Source organism: Centropristis striata, chromosome 11 (genome assembly GCF_030273125.1).
Source record: "Centropristis striata isolate RG_2023a ecotype Rhode Island chromosome 11, C.striata_1.0, whole genome shotgun sequence".
NCBI classification, from domain to species: Eukaryota; Metazoa; Chordata; class Actinopteri; order Perciformes; family Serranidae; genus Centropristis; species Centropristis striata.
In genome coordinates this window covers 18,906,485-18,921,547 of record NC_081527.1, presented here as the reverse complement: position 1 = coordinate 18,921,547, position 15,063 = coordinate 18,906,485, and the positions used below count along the sequence as shown (strand labels likewise).

The 15,063-nt window shown below is 38.7% G+C and overlaps 1 protein-coding gene across 1 annotated transcript; it reads right to left on the bottom strand.

The window, feature by feature from the left end:
* Positions 1-225: 225 nt before the first annotated feature.
* opn7a (opsin 7, group member a) lies at positions 226-12,123 on the bottom strand. Its single transcript, XM_059344843.1, has 6 exons — positions 11,475-12,123; positions 9,865-9,952; positions 7,895-8,057; positions 7,439-7,566; positions 4,235-4,569; positions 226-3,042 (listed from the first exon to the last, which is right to left on the bottom strand). Exons 2-6 carry the CDS (start codon positions 9,950-9,952, stop codon positions 2,422-2,424), a joined length of 1,335 nt encoding a protein of 444 aa, XP_059200826.1. The 5' UTR covers positions 11,475-12,123; the 3' UTR covers positions 226-2,421.
* Between the last annotated feature and the right edge of the window lie 2,940 nt (positions 12,124-15,063).

Genomic DNA, 15,063 nt, shown 5'->3' with positions numbered 1-15,063 from the left:
AATTAACAGGTATAAACTGGGAATTTACTAAATTGAGAGATGGCCTTTAAAATGGAATTAAATATAGTTGGGGAAAATATATTTTAAAATTTAAATCTTGACTGAAACAACCAGATTTCATATTTATGCTATTCCTTAATAACATGCACACAGGGGCTACTGAAGGGCATTTTACTTCATTTTTGAATGGGGGGGGGGGGGGGGGGGGCAGGGGGGATGAGAAATATATAACTTAATATACAATAATTGTTAAAATAATTAAAACTTGATTAAGTTCTACTTACAAATAAATCTGTTGAAATGTTTTTTCATTGTATTATTTTGCATGGATGTCTGCTTATGCGGAACAAAATGTTTATATTTATGTTTGGATATGACAGTTTGTTTAATTACGCCCAGTTTCCAGTTAATTCCCATTAATTCCCATTAATTTCCATAATTCCAATATTTCTATAATTCCCTAGCAAATTTTCACCCCTTTGTAACCCTAATTGCAATTACAAATATATACAGTATTGTGAGGCAGTATACTAATTTATTCTTCATTGTATAACAAGACTAAAGTTAACAGAGTACATAAAGACAAACTAATGTGCAGTGCCATAATAATGATATGCAGCAGCGTTGTGTTCTACACAGTGTGTACATAGATTGATCAAGCACCATAAACTATATACCTGCAGTTGTCAGTGTAAACAATACCTGGGCTGGCATAGTAAAACAAGTGTTAACAGCTTTGAAATGAGATGGCTTTTTTCCCATGGTGTGTTGTGGTAATAATTAACCAGAAGAGTCCTGACCATGGAAATCAAAAAAGCCATGCTCCAAGATAAACGTGTATTTGACGATTGAGATACTACAGTATCGTAACTATACGAGTGAGTCTTCCCACTGTTCCCAGCCTGTTCCCTGATTCCCTGAGACCTAACCTAGGTTTATCTATGAACATGATAGCAAATTATCCAGTGGTTGTGTTCGCATACTAATGTACTACATTCTCAATCAGTATGTAGTGTTTAATGCCGACTAAATCAACGATTAATTACGCTATTAACAGCAGACTGTTAACACTGAAGTAAGGTCAAGACTTTCTGTTACAAATGTAAATCGCATTACCTCTTCCATTCAATTTAATATTTTCCAGGACCATTTCAAGGCAAATCATAAGATATTTTAGTGTAAAATATTTTTTCCATAGTACATTATACATGTCAGCTGCAACATTTCTCCTCTTAACTGTACCTGTATTCATAATTATTCTATCCAACCCATTCATTATTTTAACCGTCTGCCTCACAGTCCGCCATCGGACAGTCTGAGGTGATGTAATGCATTTTGGAGGGAGTTCAAAATGTATCCAGTTAGCTCACATCTCATAATCAAAAAATCTTGCTAATCTAGTATCACATTTGGGCTTTTCTGACCATACTTAGTATGAATTAGTTGGAGTACATATGTGGTTGATTTCAGATGAAGCCTTAGACTTTATAATGTCCACAAGTATTTGCACACCAAAGACTATTAATTTGAGAGTACTATTCACCGTAGGATCAACAGTTAAAATATACATTACTCATGTTTTGTGTTTATTAGTTTATTATGTGTCATTTTTAGACAGCTGAAACCCAGAATAATACTTAATTGCTGCACAAATTTTTGTATTTTGTCATTTTAATATAAATATGTATTATTTTGAATATTCAGGTAAAAAAGTTTTGGTTATTTATTTCACAATACAGGTTTCTGTATTTATGTTTTTTCTTGGTGCTCCTGTCACTGATTTTGAAATGGGTGGGGCTAATTTTGAAAAAGGACATTTGAAGATAGACAGTTGGTGGAGTTTTTAAACGCAAGACTTTTGATAAATGCCACCCAAAGATGTTTTTTTTAAACTTTGATTGTCGCTTATAGTCATGAATATCTAACAACAGGAATTAACTGTTTTTCGGGCCTTAAAAAATTAAACTGACAGTCCTAACAAGTTATATCCAAGTTATTGTTAGTATTGAAAGTTGCTTTGCATCCAATTTAACCAAACTAGTAATTTTAGTATTTTAGTATTTTTTAATCCTTAAATCCTGCTGTGTTCAGCCTGTACTCACATATAGACTGGTACTTTTTGGCACTTTTTGCAGTAAATCCATATTATTATTAGATTAGTTATGTGCTGCAAAATAAATACCCTTCAAATTATAGCTGTCAGCATTTAACCTAAAAGCCGTCATATCAGCCAAATAGAAGCCCGGTGGGTGATAAAACATAAAGTTACATGGCTTCTATCCAAACAGTTAAGGAGTAAATGTACACTGCTGAACAAGATTTCCTGAAAAATATAAATTGTGTTTTTCCCTCACCTGAAAGAACATTACCTGTAAAATATGTCCAGAGAGATTCTGTAAACATTTTGAACAGAGAGAAACGTCAAGGCCAAGCAACTTTTGCATGTCCTGGAACCATCTCTAAATTAATATGGAAGTTGTCTGTTTCTGAAGTCCTTTTTGAACACATAAAGTTCACCAGAGACTTCCTGCGGCACACGCTTCGAGGCTTCTGCTCATGTGTTTGGGGAACTGGAGTGTCTTGTTCCTTAGATGTATCTTCACTGGCAGCCAGGTTGCTGACGCTACACATTTGAGGGTAGTGTCCAAAGCATTCAAGGGCACCCTTGTACTCCTCAGCCATAGGAGGCTGAGCAGAAGAGTTAGATGAATTAGGGAACTGGTTGGTGTGTCTGTGGATTGAGCGAAGCCTGACCCTGATCTCTGGCTTGGAGCAGCGCTTAGCTGGCTCCTGGGAGCAGAGGCAGCCCTTCAGACAGCCGTGGCATAGAGTACCCAGGTCCTTGCGTATCATCCTGCGCATGTTCGGCCTCAGCATTAGGTAGATGATCGGGTTGTAGATGGTGGAGGACTTGGCAAACATGGCTGGCAAAGCAAATGCCAGAGGAGGGATGTTCTCGATGTGTCCGAAGGCAGCCCACATGGACACCACGGCATATGGACTCCATGCCGCAAAGAAACCGATGCAGACAGCAACGCTTAGCTTGCAGAGAAAGTTTAATTAATATAATTTAATTAATATCATCAGTTGTAGATGCTTTTTTGACAAATCAGTAAAATTAGAGCATAAGTGATGTTCTATGTTTCTTTTTGTCAACAAATAAGGTTTACTATCCAGAATCAGGCAGGCAAAAAATACATTTTTATGATACCTTTTTTGTATAAATCAGAATTGTTTATGCTGGTTTTTGATGTGTTGGAGACGGTACGCCACTTTCTGACACATTCATGCATAGTGGCTTTTCAAAATAAAGTTAAGAAATGGTTCACTTTACGCAATTAAATCACTTAGGTAAAGGTAGAAGAACAGGGTCGGGTTAAAAGCAACTACTTCTGCATTTAACTGCTGGACGCATTTGACATAAATAACATTTACTTGTTGGAAGTCCAGGATTAATGTGACACCCCCCTCCGACCACCTTAAACAGTGCTATTTACATCACGTCATTTACTCAAGCAGTAATATTAATGCAGACCGGTTTACATTACAGTCAATGGAAAGCCCGCTGACACGCAGAAAGGTGCTTGTGCGTTGGGATGACACACTGACGGCTGTAACAAATCGTTGGGAGTGAGAAGTGGCTGTATATTATGGTGACTATTTATCAGTAAAGGCAACATCAGCTTCTCATCCATCTCAGTACAACAAGAGCCAATCCCTGCTAATGAGAAACTCCATCACTGGAGGATCTATTCAGGTCACTGCCAATTTCTCAAACAAATGGAGGCGTGAACAACTCTCCAGAGGACTCTTGTCTCTTAGGAGGAGCTTTTATATTTATATATTTGTTTTAAAGTCAAGAGTAGGTCACAGATAGGGTGGGTGAAAGTAAAAAGATTTATACCAGTAATCACAGGAACGAGTTAAGTGTCAGGCTCAGCACTATTTTTGTCTGTGGGTGTACATATCCTGCATGTAGTTGAAAGAGTGCAAGTGGATTAATAGAACTCCTCTGGGGTGTAATTATACAGAGACAGAGCAATGATGAGGCAGGCATGTAGAGGGGATAGAGACTGCTAGCTTGCTAGCTCAAAATCTCTTTCTTAAGTCATTTCCAATGGTGCTTTAAATTACTATTCTTAGAACACGTTATTTCTAAGCCATTTTTCAATTTTAGATTTAAAAATACATAAATGTATATGAGCAAATTGTGTCTTTCAGGCTTTCCTCTTACCTTCACAATAATTGTCTGGACGTTGCTTATGTACGTCTGCCTCGGCGCATGCTGCTCCAAATTCTTGCGGGATGCATGCACTGTGAGCAGAATGCCGGTGTAGGATGCTATAATAATGCAGCATGGAAGGATGTAGCAGAAGACAAACAGTGCCACAGTGTAGGAGCGTGCTGTAGAGTGCTGATTGGACCGGCGCCAGTCAATGCAACAGGCGGTGCCATAAGGCTCTGGTCCGTAGTTCCCCCAGTGGACCAGCGGGGAGCAGGCAAACAACAGGGCATAGACCCAAGCGAAGGCAATGAGCAGACGGCCGTGAACAGAGTTAAACCTGTTCCCTGTGAAAACACATTTCATTTATATTTAATTATCCATGTAGGTGAACGATTCTGGCACAATTATTTTATTGGTTTTGAAAATAATGTTACAATAAATCTTTGGTTGGATAACCCTGGTTCTCCGAGTAGTAAGATGTCTCACCATGTGAATTCCCTGCTCTATTGTCTATGGCACCATATTTTACTAAATAAACACGTTGTTGTTATGTAGAAGATTTGAAACTGTTGTTGAGACCATACATTTAATAGGAAAACATTAACAGGTGTAATAAATCACGTGAGAAGTAGGGTCATTTTCTCATAGACTTTGACACAAATTTACTGTGCCTGTCGATATGCCCCCTGCTGGTCATTAAAAAAATAATGCAGGTTTAAGGCATTTCTGCATTGGCTTCACTCAGAGTTTTCAACCAGAGACGACGTGTGAAGACTTTTTAAAAAGACGCCTTAATGGAGAAGATAAAAGTTTTTGTAGCCTCTACCCCAGGTGTGAGTGGCTGGGCATTATTTCAGTGTTGAATCCTTCACCTGCTCCATACATGAGGCATATGCATGGGTCAGAAGATTTTCTTTCACTCTTAACAGAGTCGAAGGAAACAAGGCAAGGCTAAGCATACAGCTTACATAACGCAATGACCAACGCAATATCATGTCAGATGCACAAGACACCATGTTATCGATTCGTGCAAGCTTGTGTGTGCGGCGGTGTGTGAATGAATTCCCAATGGTGGCCCTGGTAGCCTCAGCCACCTGTGTGAATGGGTGAATGAGCGTAGTGTGTAGTGTAAAGCGCTTTGGATAGCAACCCATTTACCATTTGTGTCACGACCATCCTTGATGGTTGATGTAGGTTATGGATGATGATGGTTTGTGCATTCTAACACCATATTTGTGACCACAAATGTCCACAAAGAAGTGAGTGACTCACTGTTGTGACCTCGATCATACAAACATGAAGAGCTTTCACTACAAAAGGCAGTTGCCTTAAGAATCCTCTTTGTATTGAAAGCTTCAGATGAGGGAAAATGGGATCTTCCGGCCAATGACGTAGGTAAGTTGCCACTACTTGCTTCAAGGGCACTATGCATTCCATACTTGTTAAAATGTCAGGAAAGATGCTTCTTGAATTAGCTTCTTGTAGTTATTCTCCTCATCCACAAAAGCTTTTAAATATGGCAAAAACAACCCATGTAATTCGCAAAGAGTGAACTGCACCACTAACTGCGATGCAAAGCAAATTGCTTAGTGCTACGGTTCTATCTGCATGCATTTAAATGAGGTAGTATGCATACATTTGGTGCAAAATCATACCCTTTCTATGCAAATGAGCCTCATTGCAGACAGTCCAATACAAAAACCATAGCTCTAAGAGCCACAGTTAGAGTAAAATTGTTAGCGTCTTCAAAGAGTTGGTGGTAAATGAAGCGTATTTATAAAGGGGCATCTACTCAAATTTCTTTTGGATTCAGTGACAGGATGCTCGCCTCAGCTCCCCTACGTGTCATCTTTGAAAATACATGAGACATTTTAAAAATATTGTTAATAGACAAATAGATTTCTGGCTCAGTCTGACTCATGATGTCCACAGCTGATGTGCTCACATATGCTCACTGTGTGAAAGCGGACTGTGTGTGTTGTCTTTTGGATGTGTCAAACACAAACATTAATTAATTAATTAACAGTTCCTGACTGATCAGCTGGTAAATAATTAGTGGCGACTCGATGTTGTGCCTTGTGCCCAAATACGCACTGCGTCACTCTTCTCTCTGAAGACACACTTATCTAAGCAATTAAGTTGCGCCAAGTTCGATCTATAAAAAAAACAAAACACAAGCCCAGTTCAAGTATGTGTCATCTTGGGAGTTATTCATGGGTTCAGCCATCACAAGCAACACTTTAACCTCTAGCCCATTTATACTCTGCCACAAATTTGTGCTCAGCTTCAAAACTTTATGGGCGTGTTTGCGCTGCGAAATAATTAGCACAATATCTTTTGTGAATCGGACCGTATGACGGGGCAGATAGCTGTTGCAAGTGATGCATATTTCACAATCCATTCTTTGTAAATTTGCTCCTGAGTTGTTGACGTGAGTGAGAATAGAGTCTCTTGCGAAGAGAGTGGCTTCACTTATCGGAGGCATTTGCTGTAAACCAGGCATGATGGTTACCAGGGATTTCAACTGTAGCCAGGGCATGTTTCAGCTAGAGGAAAGCAGATCTGGTGTATTTTTTATCAGAGTTCTGTTAATGCAGTTTCAGTGACTAGTGCCAGTTTTTTTCTCCCATGGTGACAGGCAGCATGGCAGTTGTATCCATTTGCCTGGAGTGCCATAGGTAATTATTGATAATTGTCAAGCTAGCTCAGGTAGAGCGTGAGCAATAAGCAACTGCAGTCTCTAGCCTGCAGCATCAGTGTGGAAGATAAGGCCTCTGAAGCAAGAAGAGCTGGTTGAATAACCAGTGATGTTACAATGTTACATCAGGAATGATACCTCAGTGAGACTACAATAAGTGCAATTAACAAATGTGGATCCACATTTCACAGGAAAATCTGTGGCTGAAAAATTACATAACTTTTGTTTTATAATTGAGAGTTCTAAATAAAAGCCCCACTGTGACAATGCCAAAATGTCTTAGAAGTCAAATAAAAGTACCCATTGCACTTCATTAACCAACATCACAAGTAATGTGTATTGAATGCAGCCATCGGAATTGTCGGCCATCAAAGAAAGGCTAATGTGCAGTGCTTTATGGAGGGGATTATCATTTCGTTTCCTTCACAGATAAATCAACGACCAGACACTTAGGGATGTGATGGTTAATCCTGTGTCGTTTCATTGGGTAAAAATAGCTTCTTTTGAAGACTTACCATAGAGCGGATAACATACTTTCACAAAGCACACCATGCTTAGCAGGGTAAGGGTGGTCAGACTGCAGATGCCAAATAACATGCCACAAAAAGCGTATATGGAGCACACGGTTTTTCCATACAGCCACCTGCGTAGGAGGATATGTGAGAAAGAGAGCAAGACAAAGACAGAAGAAAGATCAATGGGGGAGAGGGTGAGAGGAAAAGGGAGAATAGCATCAGCATGACACTCCATATCTGTGAACTCACAGGCAATCATACCACTAACCAACCATATGTAGATTTAAATGAACCATGAGATATGAAAAGGAGTGTGATATAAAAGCAACACCTGCAGAATAAACAACCTCCCCTATAGGACATGTGTTCCATTTTCTGGTGATGAGAACATACACTTCGTCTTTGTTCCTTCACTTTGATATTTGTTGATACTACATGAGGTGTCACGTCTAATACCTGTGGTAAAAGCTTGAAGTAATCGCCATGGGGTAGAGGGACAGAGTCAGGCCCAAGTCACTAACAGCGAGGTTGATGATAAAGTACTCGGCTGGTTTCAGGAGGTGCTTTTTCCTGGAGGAGACGTACAACAGCGTAGTGTTGCCAAACAGCGAACATACCCCTGCAGAACAAAACAAAGATTGAAGTGCTAATGTCAGGAAATTGATTTTTCACCCAAACCTTCTGGGGTAGTCCACCTAAAAAAAAAGGCTATTTTTAGTATGGGTCCTTTTGATTAATTTCCACATAAAATTTTCAAGTATATACAGTTTCTAGGGAAACAAGTATTTTTAAAGCCCCTCTCCGGACATGTTTGAGAAAAAAAAAAGTTATTTTACAGTTACAGTTTTCCAACACAAAAAGTAGGAGAAAAAAACTCTGGAACAGGACTGCACATCTATTCTTTCTCCCTCATTAAGAAATTCTGCATCTGGCCTCAGCTTCACACAACAACACTCCTTACACAAGGTTGGCCCATGCAAGCAGGCATTTGGTGAGGTTAAGGCAACAAAACTACTTGCTTAAGGTTAAGGAAAGAAAGTACATGTTTAGGCTCAGAAAAAGATGGTTAAAGAACTCAAATAAATTGATGTAACTATAAGAAGTGAGGTAGTTATGTTGGTGATGTAAACGGCAACATGGATGTGGCCGAAGTTAAGTTATGTAACTTGACTTTTGGTTACACAGGGGATACGAACATCCTATCCACCTCCCCTCCCGCCTGCCCTAGGTGGACCCTGACGTTTTAAAGTATCCTCACTTGTGCCTCTGCTTTTACACTTTGTAACTTCGCTTGCACTTATGCATCGTTCCTAATCACTTCTGCCACTAAAAGGGCATCTCTAATTACAAATTAGCAGTGCTTAACAAATTATTAGACCACCAGTTTATGCCACAGCTGTCCTAAATTAACAGCATTAGTAATTACCAAAATAATTTATGTTTCTGTAATGGTTAATACATCAGTACGTAAAAGCTCTTTAACCAAAATTATATTTTTAATGCTAAAATATAATTATTGTTCTCCATAAATTTTAAAATTCACTGTAAAAATATGTAAAAATTAATTTCTGACTTCTGAGAGAAGCCCAGTGAGCCAGCTCAAATTTGAGTATAAAAAGGTGAATTCAGTTTGTTATTTGCTAAATAAATAACAATAACGTTTTAGTTTTAAACAAGCTTTTGAAATATTTTTAAAATATTTATGTTTTCTAATTTTTAAGACAGATGGTGTAATAAATTTGTTAAGCACTGTACATATGGGGAATTTTAAGCTGCTGTATAAACAAAACATGGGGTCATTTATGAGGGAAGGGCAGGTTAAAAATGCAGCAATTAGGAGACAATTGTAAAAACACCTTTAGAATTAATAATGTCAACTTTCACAAAATAAAGCTTTGGTCTGCAACTATCATTACATGTAAGGATTCTCCAGTGGTGCTGCAAAGACCAAAGACTCAGATGAAAGTTAACCATGGTGTGATTTTTTTTTCAGTACGCGTCCAAACCACAGATTTCACTGTCAGAGGCCGCTTACATTACATTACATAGATAAAACGTAAACAGCTGCAACACTGGCTGCCTCACTGGCTCTGTACATTGATGTTTGCATGGCTGAAGAAGGACAAATTTGTGCAGGTGTAGAATTTACACATAAATAGAGAAGAAAATAGATGAAAAGAATGCATTATATACATAGCAGGTAGGAAGTGGAATGCATATCACTTAGTAACACAATCAGAAATAAAAAATGAACATGCTTCCAAGGCTTCACAGTGTGTGGTCTTGCTTCATGCCGTAACCCATTTCAGCCTGAGCAGAGCGAGTAGAAAACTCATTGACAGCAATCATAATGATATTGACTCTTTTTCTTTGTCTGTTGAGGAATTTAAAAAAGCCAAAATGCATTTTAATCTCTTGGTACTCACCAAAAATAGAGTAAACCACACCCACGGTTATATCCAGTGGCACAGGTATGTTGGAGTGGAAGGCAATGTCGTCATCTAACAGCCCCATCTGAAAACTGAAAAGGGTTAATCTAGCTCATGATCTGTGGGGATTTGCTTCTCCCTGTGGGCGAATCATAGGTTTAATAAGCTTGGCTCAGAGGGCATTCATATAATAGAATCTTGTTTGTAAACGTATTAACCTTTTCAGTACCTTCAAATTAACATGAATCCTCTAAGTAATTATGAATACATTAACATCCCTTTAAGCTACTTATGTGATCACATCATCAACACTCAGCTAAAGGCAGATGGCGGCTGACAGGCAAAGATCAATGGATGACATGAGGGTGAATAAGCATTTGATTTAATAATAGGTAACACGTAAATGCACCTCAAACATCCTAATGACACATTATTGTATTTCTGTACCCTTACATACAGCGTTTTTTTTTTTATTCTTCCACAGCAATTGATTTTTTACAGCCAATCAATGACATGCAGTCTTGTAAATGTTATGCTTTCTTCATTCAAACATGCTCAGCAGCTCAGAAACCCTATCTTTGCTGGGCCTTTGTATTTAAAAGCCTGCATTATTCCCCACAATGCATAAATGCCCCTATACCACTCAGAAAATCCTCCTTAATGATGCACACTGCACCCTAACAGCATTTATAATCACTTCAATTATGTTTACTTGCATTCCTTCAACATGGAATTGACCAAATCAATAGTCACATGTGTGCAACACACTTGGTTTATTCTTCTCTTTTCAACTTTCACTCTAATATCTACACATCTCTTTATGCACATGTCTCATACTTTCTGGCCCTCTGTTCACCTGTTTTATCAATTTACACTCCTGTCTTGGAAAACAGGGATAGCCAGCAATTATTAGGCATTGCCTTTATAGACAAACCTTCTGTTTTTCAGAAATGTGTAGTATCTTATTATGATAATACTACCGAATACATTAGTGGAAACGGAGGAAGACTGCTCTGCTACTGCATGCATAGGCTAAACGTGTTTTTTGACAGGAAACCTTTCATAACAATAAAGAGCATTAAACAAGCAGCTGCGTCTCCGTTTTAATTTCAATCAATTACTACAAACTCGCACGTTTTATTGGTTCCAAGGAGACAACCATTTTCTACACCGAATTGAATGTTTGAGAAGTTTAATTAAACCACCTGACCACAACTGAAGAAGGGAGCTAAAGAAGATAGTCAATTCTTATGTACATAAAAGTGGGAAAAAAAGGGTCGAGGTCCAAAGACCTCCAAGACCAATCTTGGAGAAATTTAAATCACGTGTTTTTTAGCAACACTTTTTAATAGGCTACCTTTTAATTACTATCCAAACTGTCCTCTCTTGATGCTTCAACGGCAGACACATGTTCGCTCACACAAAGGCACCCCAATATAGACAGCAAATAAAACATAAATTCTCTAGATTTGCACAGAATATTTGGGTGAATGTAGTCGCGTATGTTAGTTTTGGAGACCAGTGGTAGGCTCAGTTCACCCTGTAACACCATTCCGATTGTTTCCAGGTCTTTTATGTTTAAATAATGAGAAATTAAATTGCCTTACCTCGGCAAGAAGGTGCTGAATTACTTAAATTCGCGTCCTCGAACGCTGTATTGATCCAATTAAGGTTACAGTAAGTTTCCAAATTCACTTTGTAAGTGGCGGAGACAGGAGAGAGCGCATCACTCTGACTCTTACTACTGTACGAGTGTGCACACAGAAGCGGGAGGCTTCACTTCAATGAGCTGCAGCTCCAGACCCCCCAAACTGTCAGCTGCTCTAATCAATGAATGACGTCAGTTACTAGTGAAACGCAGCCTATAGGTTTATTCTGCTTAGTATTTAGTGATTCTTTTCATTTTACTGGGAAAATATTTTATTCATAAGCAAAAATTTGCAGCCTCCAGCCAACCTTTCCTCATTTTTTGGTTGAATTTAATTCACTTCATAAATCCTTAGCCCTGGTTAAAAATAAAAAGAATACACAATTTTTAGATTACTATGAAAAGATATTTGATGTACTATCTGGCATTTTATGATGTAATGATTTTGTATTAGCTATTAGTATTTATTTATTTTGTTTTTTATTATTTAGGTTCTATCTTATCTGAGACTTTGGGAATATATTCTGTAAATTCATTTATTTTATTTATTGACTTTTCGTTTTTGTATCTGTGAAAGAGCTATTGTGTTATGTGTTAATGTTTGGCATAATGTGTAAAATGAATACTTAAATAAAGTTTTTAAAAAAAAGGTTTATTCTGCTTCAGCTGCCTCTGATTATTTTTATTTGGACATTAAAGTAAAGAGTATTTTTTTGAAAATAGTATTTAAGATGTTTACTTTTCTCGATAAAATCTTTAAAAATATTAAAACATTTTAATAATCTAAAATGTCAGCTAACAGTTGACACGGTGCTGGATAAATAATTATATATTTTTTATTAAGATAGACCATTACTGACAACTTGCAGCCAGCAATGATATTTTAAAGGGGGCATTTATTATGCTAATTTGCAGGTTCATATTTGTATTTTGTTTCTATTAGAAGAACAATGTGACACAGGAAAGGGAGCCAAAAAAAATGAGTGGCTTGTCTTTTTAGGTTGGTAGGTAGTGTACCTGCACAAGCACTGAAAAAATAGTAGTGTACGAGCACAAGCACTGAAAAAATAGTTTTTCATAAATGTCCACTTAAAAAAATATTGATGAACTTGAAAATGCCTCTTCAGTTTTCTCTTTGAAGACAGCTTTGGGATTTGAATGAATACACATTCCAGTGTTGAATTAAATGTGATTGAATTAAATTGAATTAATGTCCCTCATATTTTCCTTCAGCAGTTTATTTCAGCACATCTGAGGGTGTTTACATCTTTATTGTTCACAGTTTCCTGTAGGAGTAAGTAAGTAAATTTTATTTGTCAAGTGCCTTTTGAAACCAAGGTGAAATCAGGAAATAACATCATAAAAGCAAGTTTTTAAAAAAAGAACTATGCAGGAGGAGCATAATGAGAGGGCAACTTTTCACAGCAAACTCTCAATTCTTAGCTGGAGGTCCCTATAAAAGAGGTGTTGGTTACTAATCACCTACATGTAAACCCTTGTCAATTGAAATGATGAATTTGGCTGTACACCTCCACAGTTTGTCCTGTTAGAACAGATGTATGATGCTGGTAATCTGGCTGGTCCAATAACACTCTCACACTCTTTGATCACTCTTTCTGATCCATTTATTTAGAATGAGATACGATGCATTTACAGATATTGTTGTTGTGTGTGTGTGTGGTAACTGAAAAGAGAAAATAAATATGTAAACAAATAAAGTTAAACATGTGAAACAGTAATGGATAAACAATATGATATAATATAAATGAGTTTGAAATTACATATGATGACAGAACTGAACTACAATGAATGATTATAAAGAGGAGCATGAAATGAATAAGGGACCGTCAATATTTTACGTATTTGAACTGAAAAGCGGCACTGCATAGGCCTATGATACACACACTGAACAAGTAATTTCGCGACGGTCCCTAACTGAGGCCTGAGCGCTTGCGGTACAATCTAACGAGGAGGAAAAGTCCGACATAAAGTATGAATATATTGACTATGAACATGAAAATAAACTGAACAATATACACATGACATATGAATAAGAGTATGAATTAAAATAGGGCTACAAAACACACAGAAACAAACTGCAGAAACACTGCACTCACCTCTAAAGGACGCACACAGATATGAAAGGAAATAAAGAAAATATAATCCAAGTATGAAATGAGGTGGAATCCAGATGATGAGCTATGAACTGTAATGAAAGTGTAGCTCTAATGGTAGTGTCCCCTGGAACGACAGCAACTCAACTGAGGAGAGCCGGCTTCTGTGTCTCTGATTAACATACCTAATTGATGAAATTCTATTGGTCTAGGGGCCGCATGCACAGCTCATGGTGCGAGTGTGTGACCTTCTGAACAGCCGCCCCCAATTTTGTGGAGCAAAATTGAATCAGTTGAAGGTCAAACAGGAGTGTCTTGTGGGAGTGCTGGGAGTCTGATGAGCCGGGCAACTGGTCTTGTGTAGGACTTGTCTTTTACCTGGATCTTGGCAATTCGCACTCTACCATCAACACCAGGAATGACAGCCGTAACCTTCCCAACTGGCCACATAGCACGTGGGAGCTGCTGGTCGACGATAAGGACGATTGTGCCAACAGTTAGATCATCCCTTTCCTGTTGCCATTTAGAACGGGTCTGTAGAGAAGGTAGATAGTTCCTGATAAAGTGGATCCAGAATTGTTCAGCCAAAGCTTGACACTGTTTCCATCTGCGACGGCTGAGGAGCTCTGTGTCTGAGTAGATGACTTGTGGTGTAGATGGGTCAGGCCGCCCCATCAGCAACATGTTGGGAGTAATCGGATCTGGGTCTGCAATATCAGAAGAAGTGTAACCCAGGGGCTTGGAGTTGACAATGCTCTCAACCTCAATGAGTATTGTTCTCAGGACTTCCTCTGTGACAGTCTGAGATCCGAGCGTGGTGTGTAGGGCAGACTTGATGGTGCGGATCTCACGCTCCCAGGAACCTCCAAAGTGTGGAGCATAAGGAGGATTGAATCGGAAATGAATCTGTTGACCTGCAAGTTGTGACTGTAAAGATGGGGTGAGTGAGTTGAATGCCTCCTTTAGTTCTGAGCTGCCACCCTTGAAGTTAGTTCCCTGGTCTGATAGTAGCTCATATGGTTTTCCTCGTCTTGCGATGAAGCGTCGGAGTCCCATCAGGAATGAGTCAGTGTCCATACTGGCTAGAAGATCAAGGTGCACGGCATGGGTTGTCAGGCATTTGAACACTATGCCCCATCGTTTCTCTGTTCGCCGTCCAATCTTGATGAGATATGGTCCGAAACAGTCCACTCCTGATGAATAGAATGCTGGGCGATGAAGCCGTAAGCTGGAGGGTGGAAGGTCGGCCATTTTAGGGATGATTGGGTTGCTACGCCATTTCCTGCATTCTGGACAGCTGTATTGATGTTTGCGAACAGCCTCTCTGCCACGAAGAATCCAGAAACGTCTGCGTAGCTCGGCAAAGACTCTCTCAGGTCCTGGATGGGCAAGTCGTCCATCAAAGTCCTTAATTATCAGCTTGGTGATGTGATG

Bases quoted from the DNA above. Each gene is read 5' to 3' on its own strand.
- opn7a (XM_059344843.1), bottom strand. From the start codon at position 9,952: ATGGGGCTGTTAGATGACGACATTGCCTTCCACTCCAACATACCTGTG. The intron at 4,570-7,438 runs GTAAGTCTTCAA...GTGTTTTCACAG, and splicing joins AGTATGTTATCCGCTCTATG to GGAACAGGTTTAACTCTGTT. The intron at 3,043-4,234 runs GTAAGAGGAAAG...TTTCTCTGCAAG, and splicing joins TCCAGACAATTATTGTGAAG to CTAAGCGTTGCTGTCTGCAT.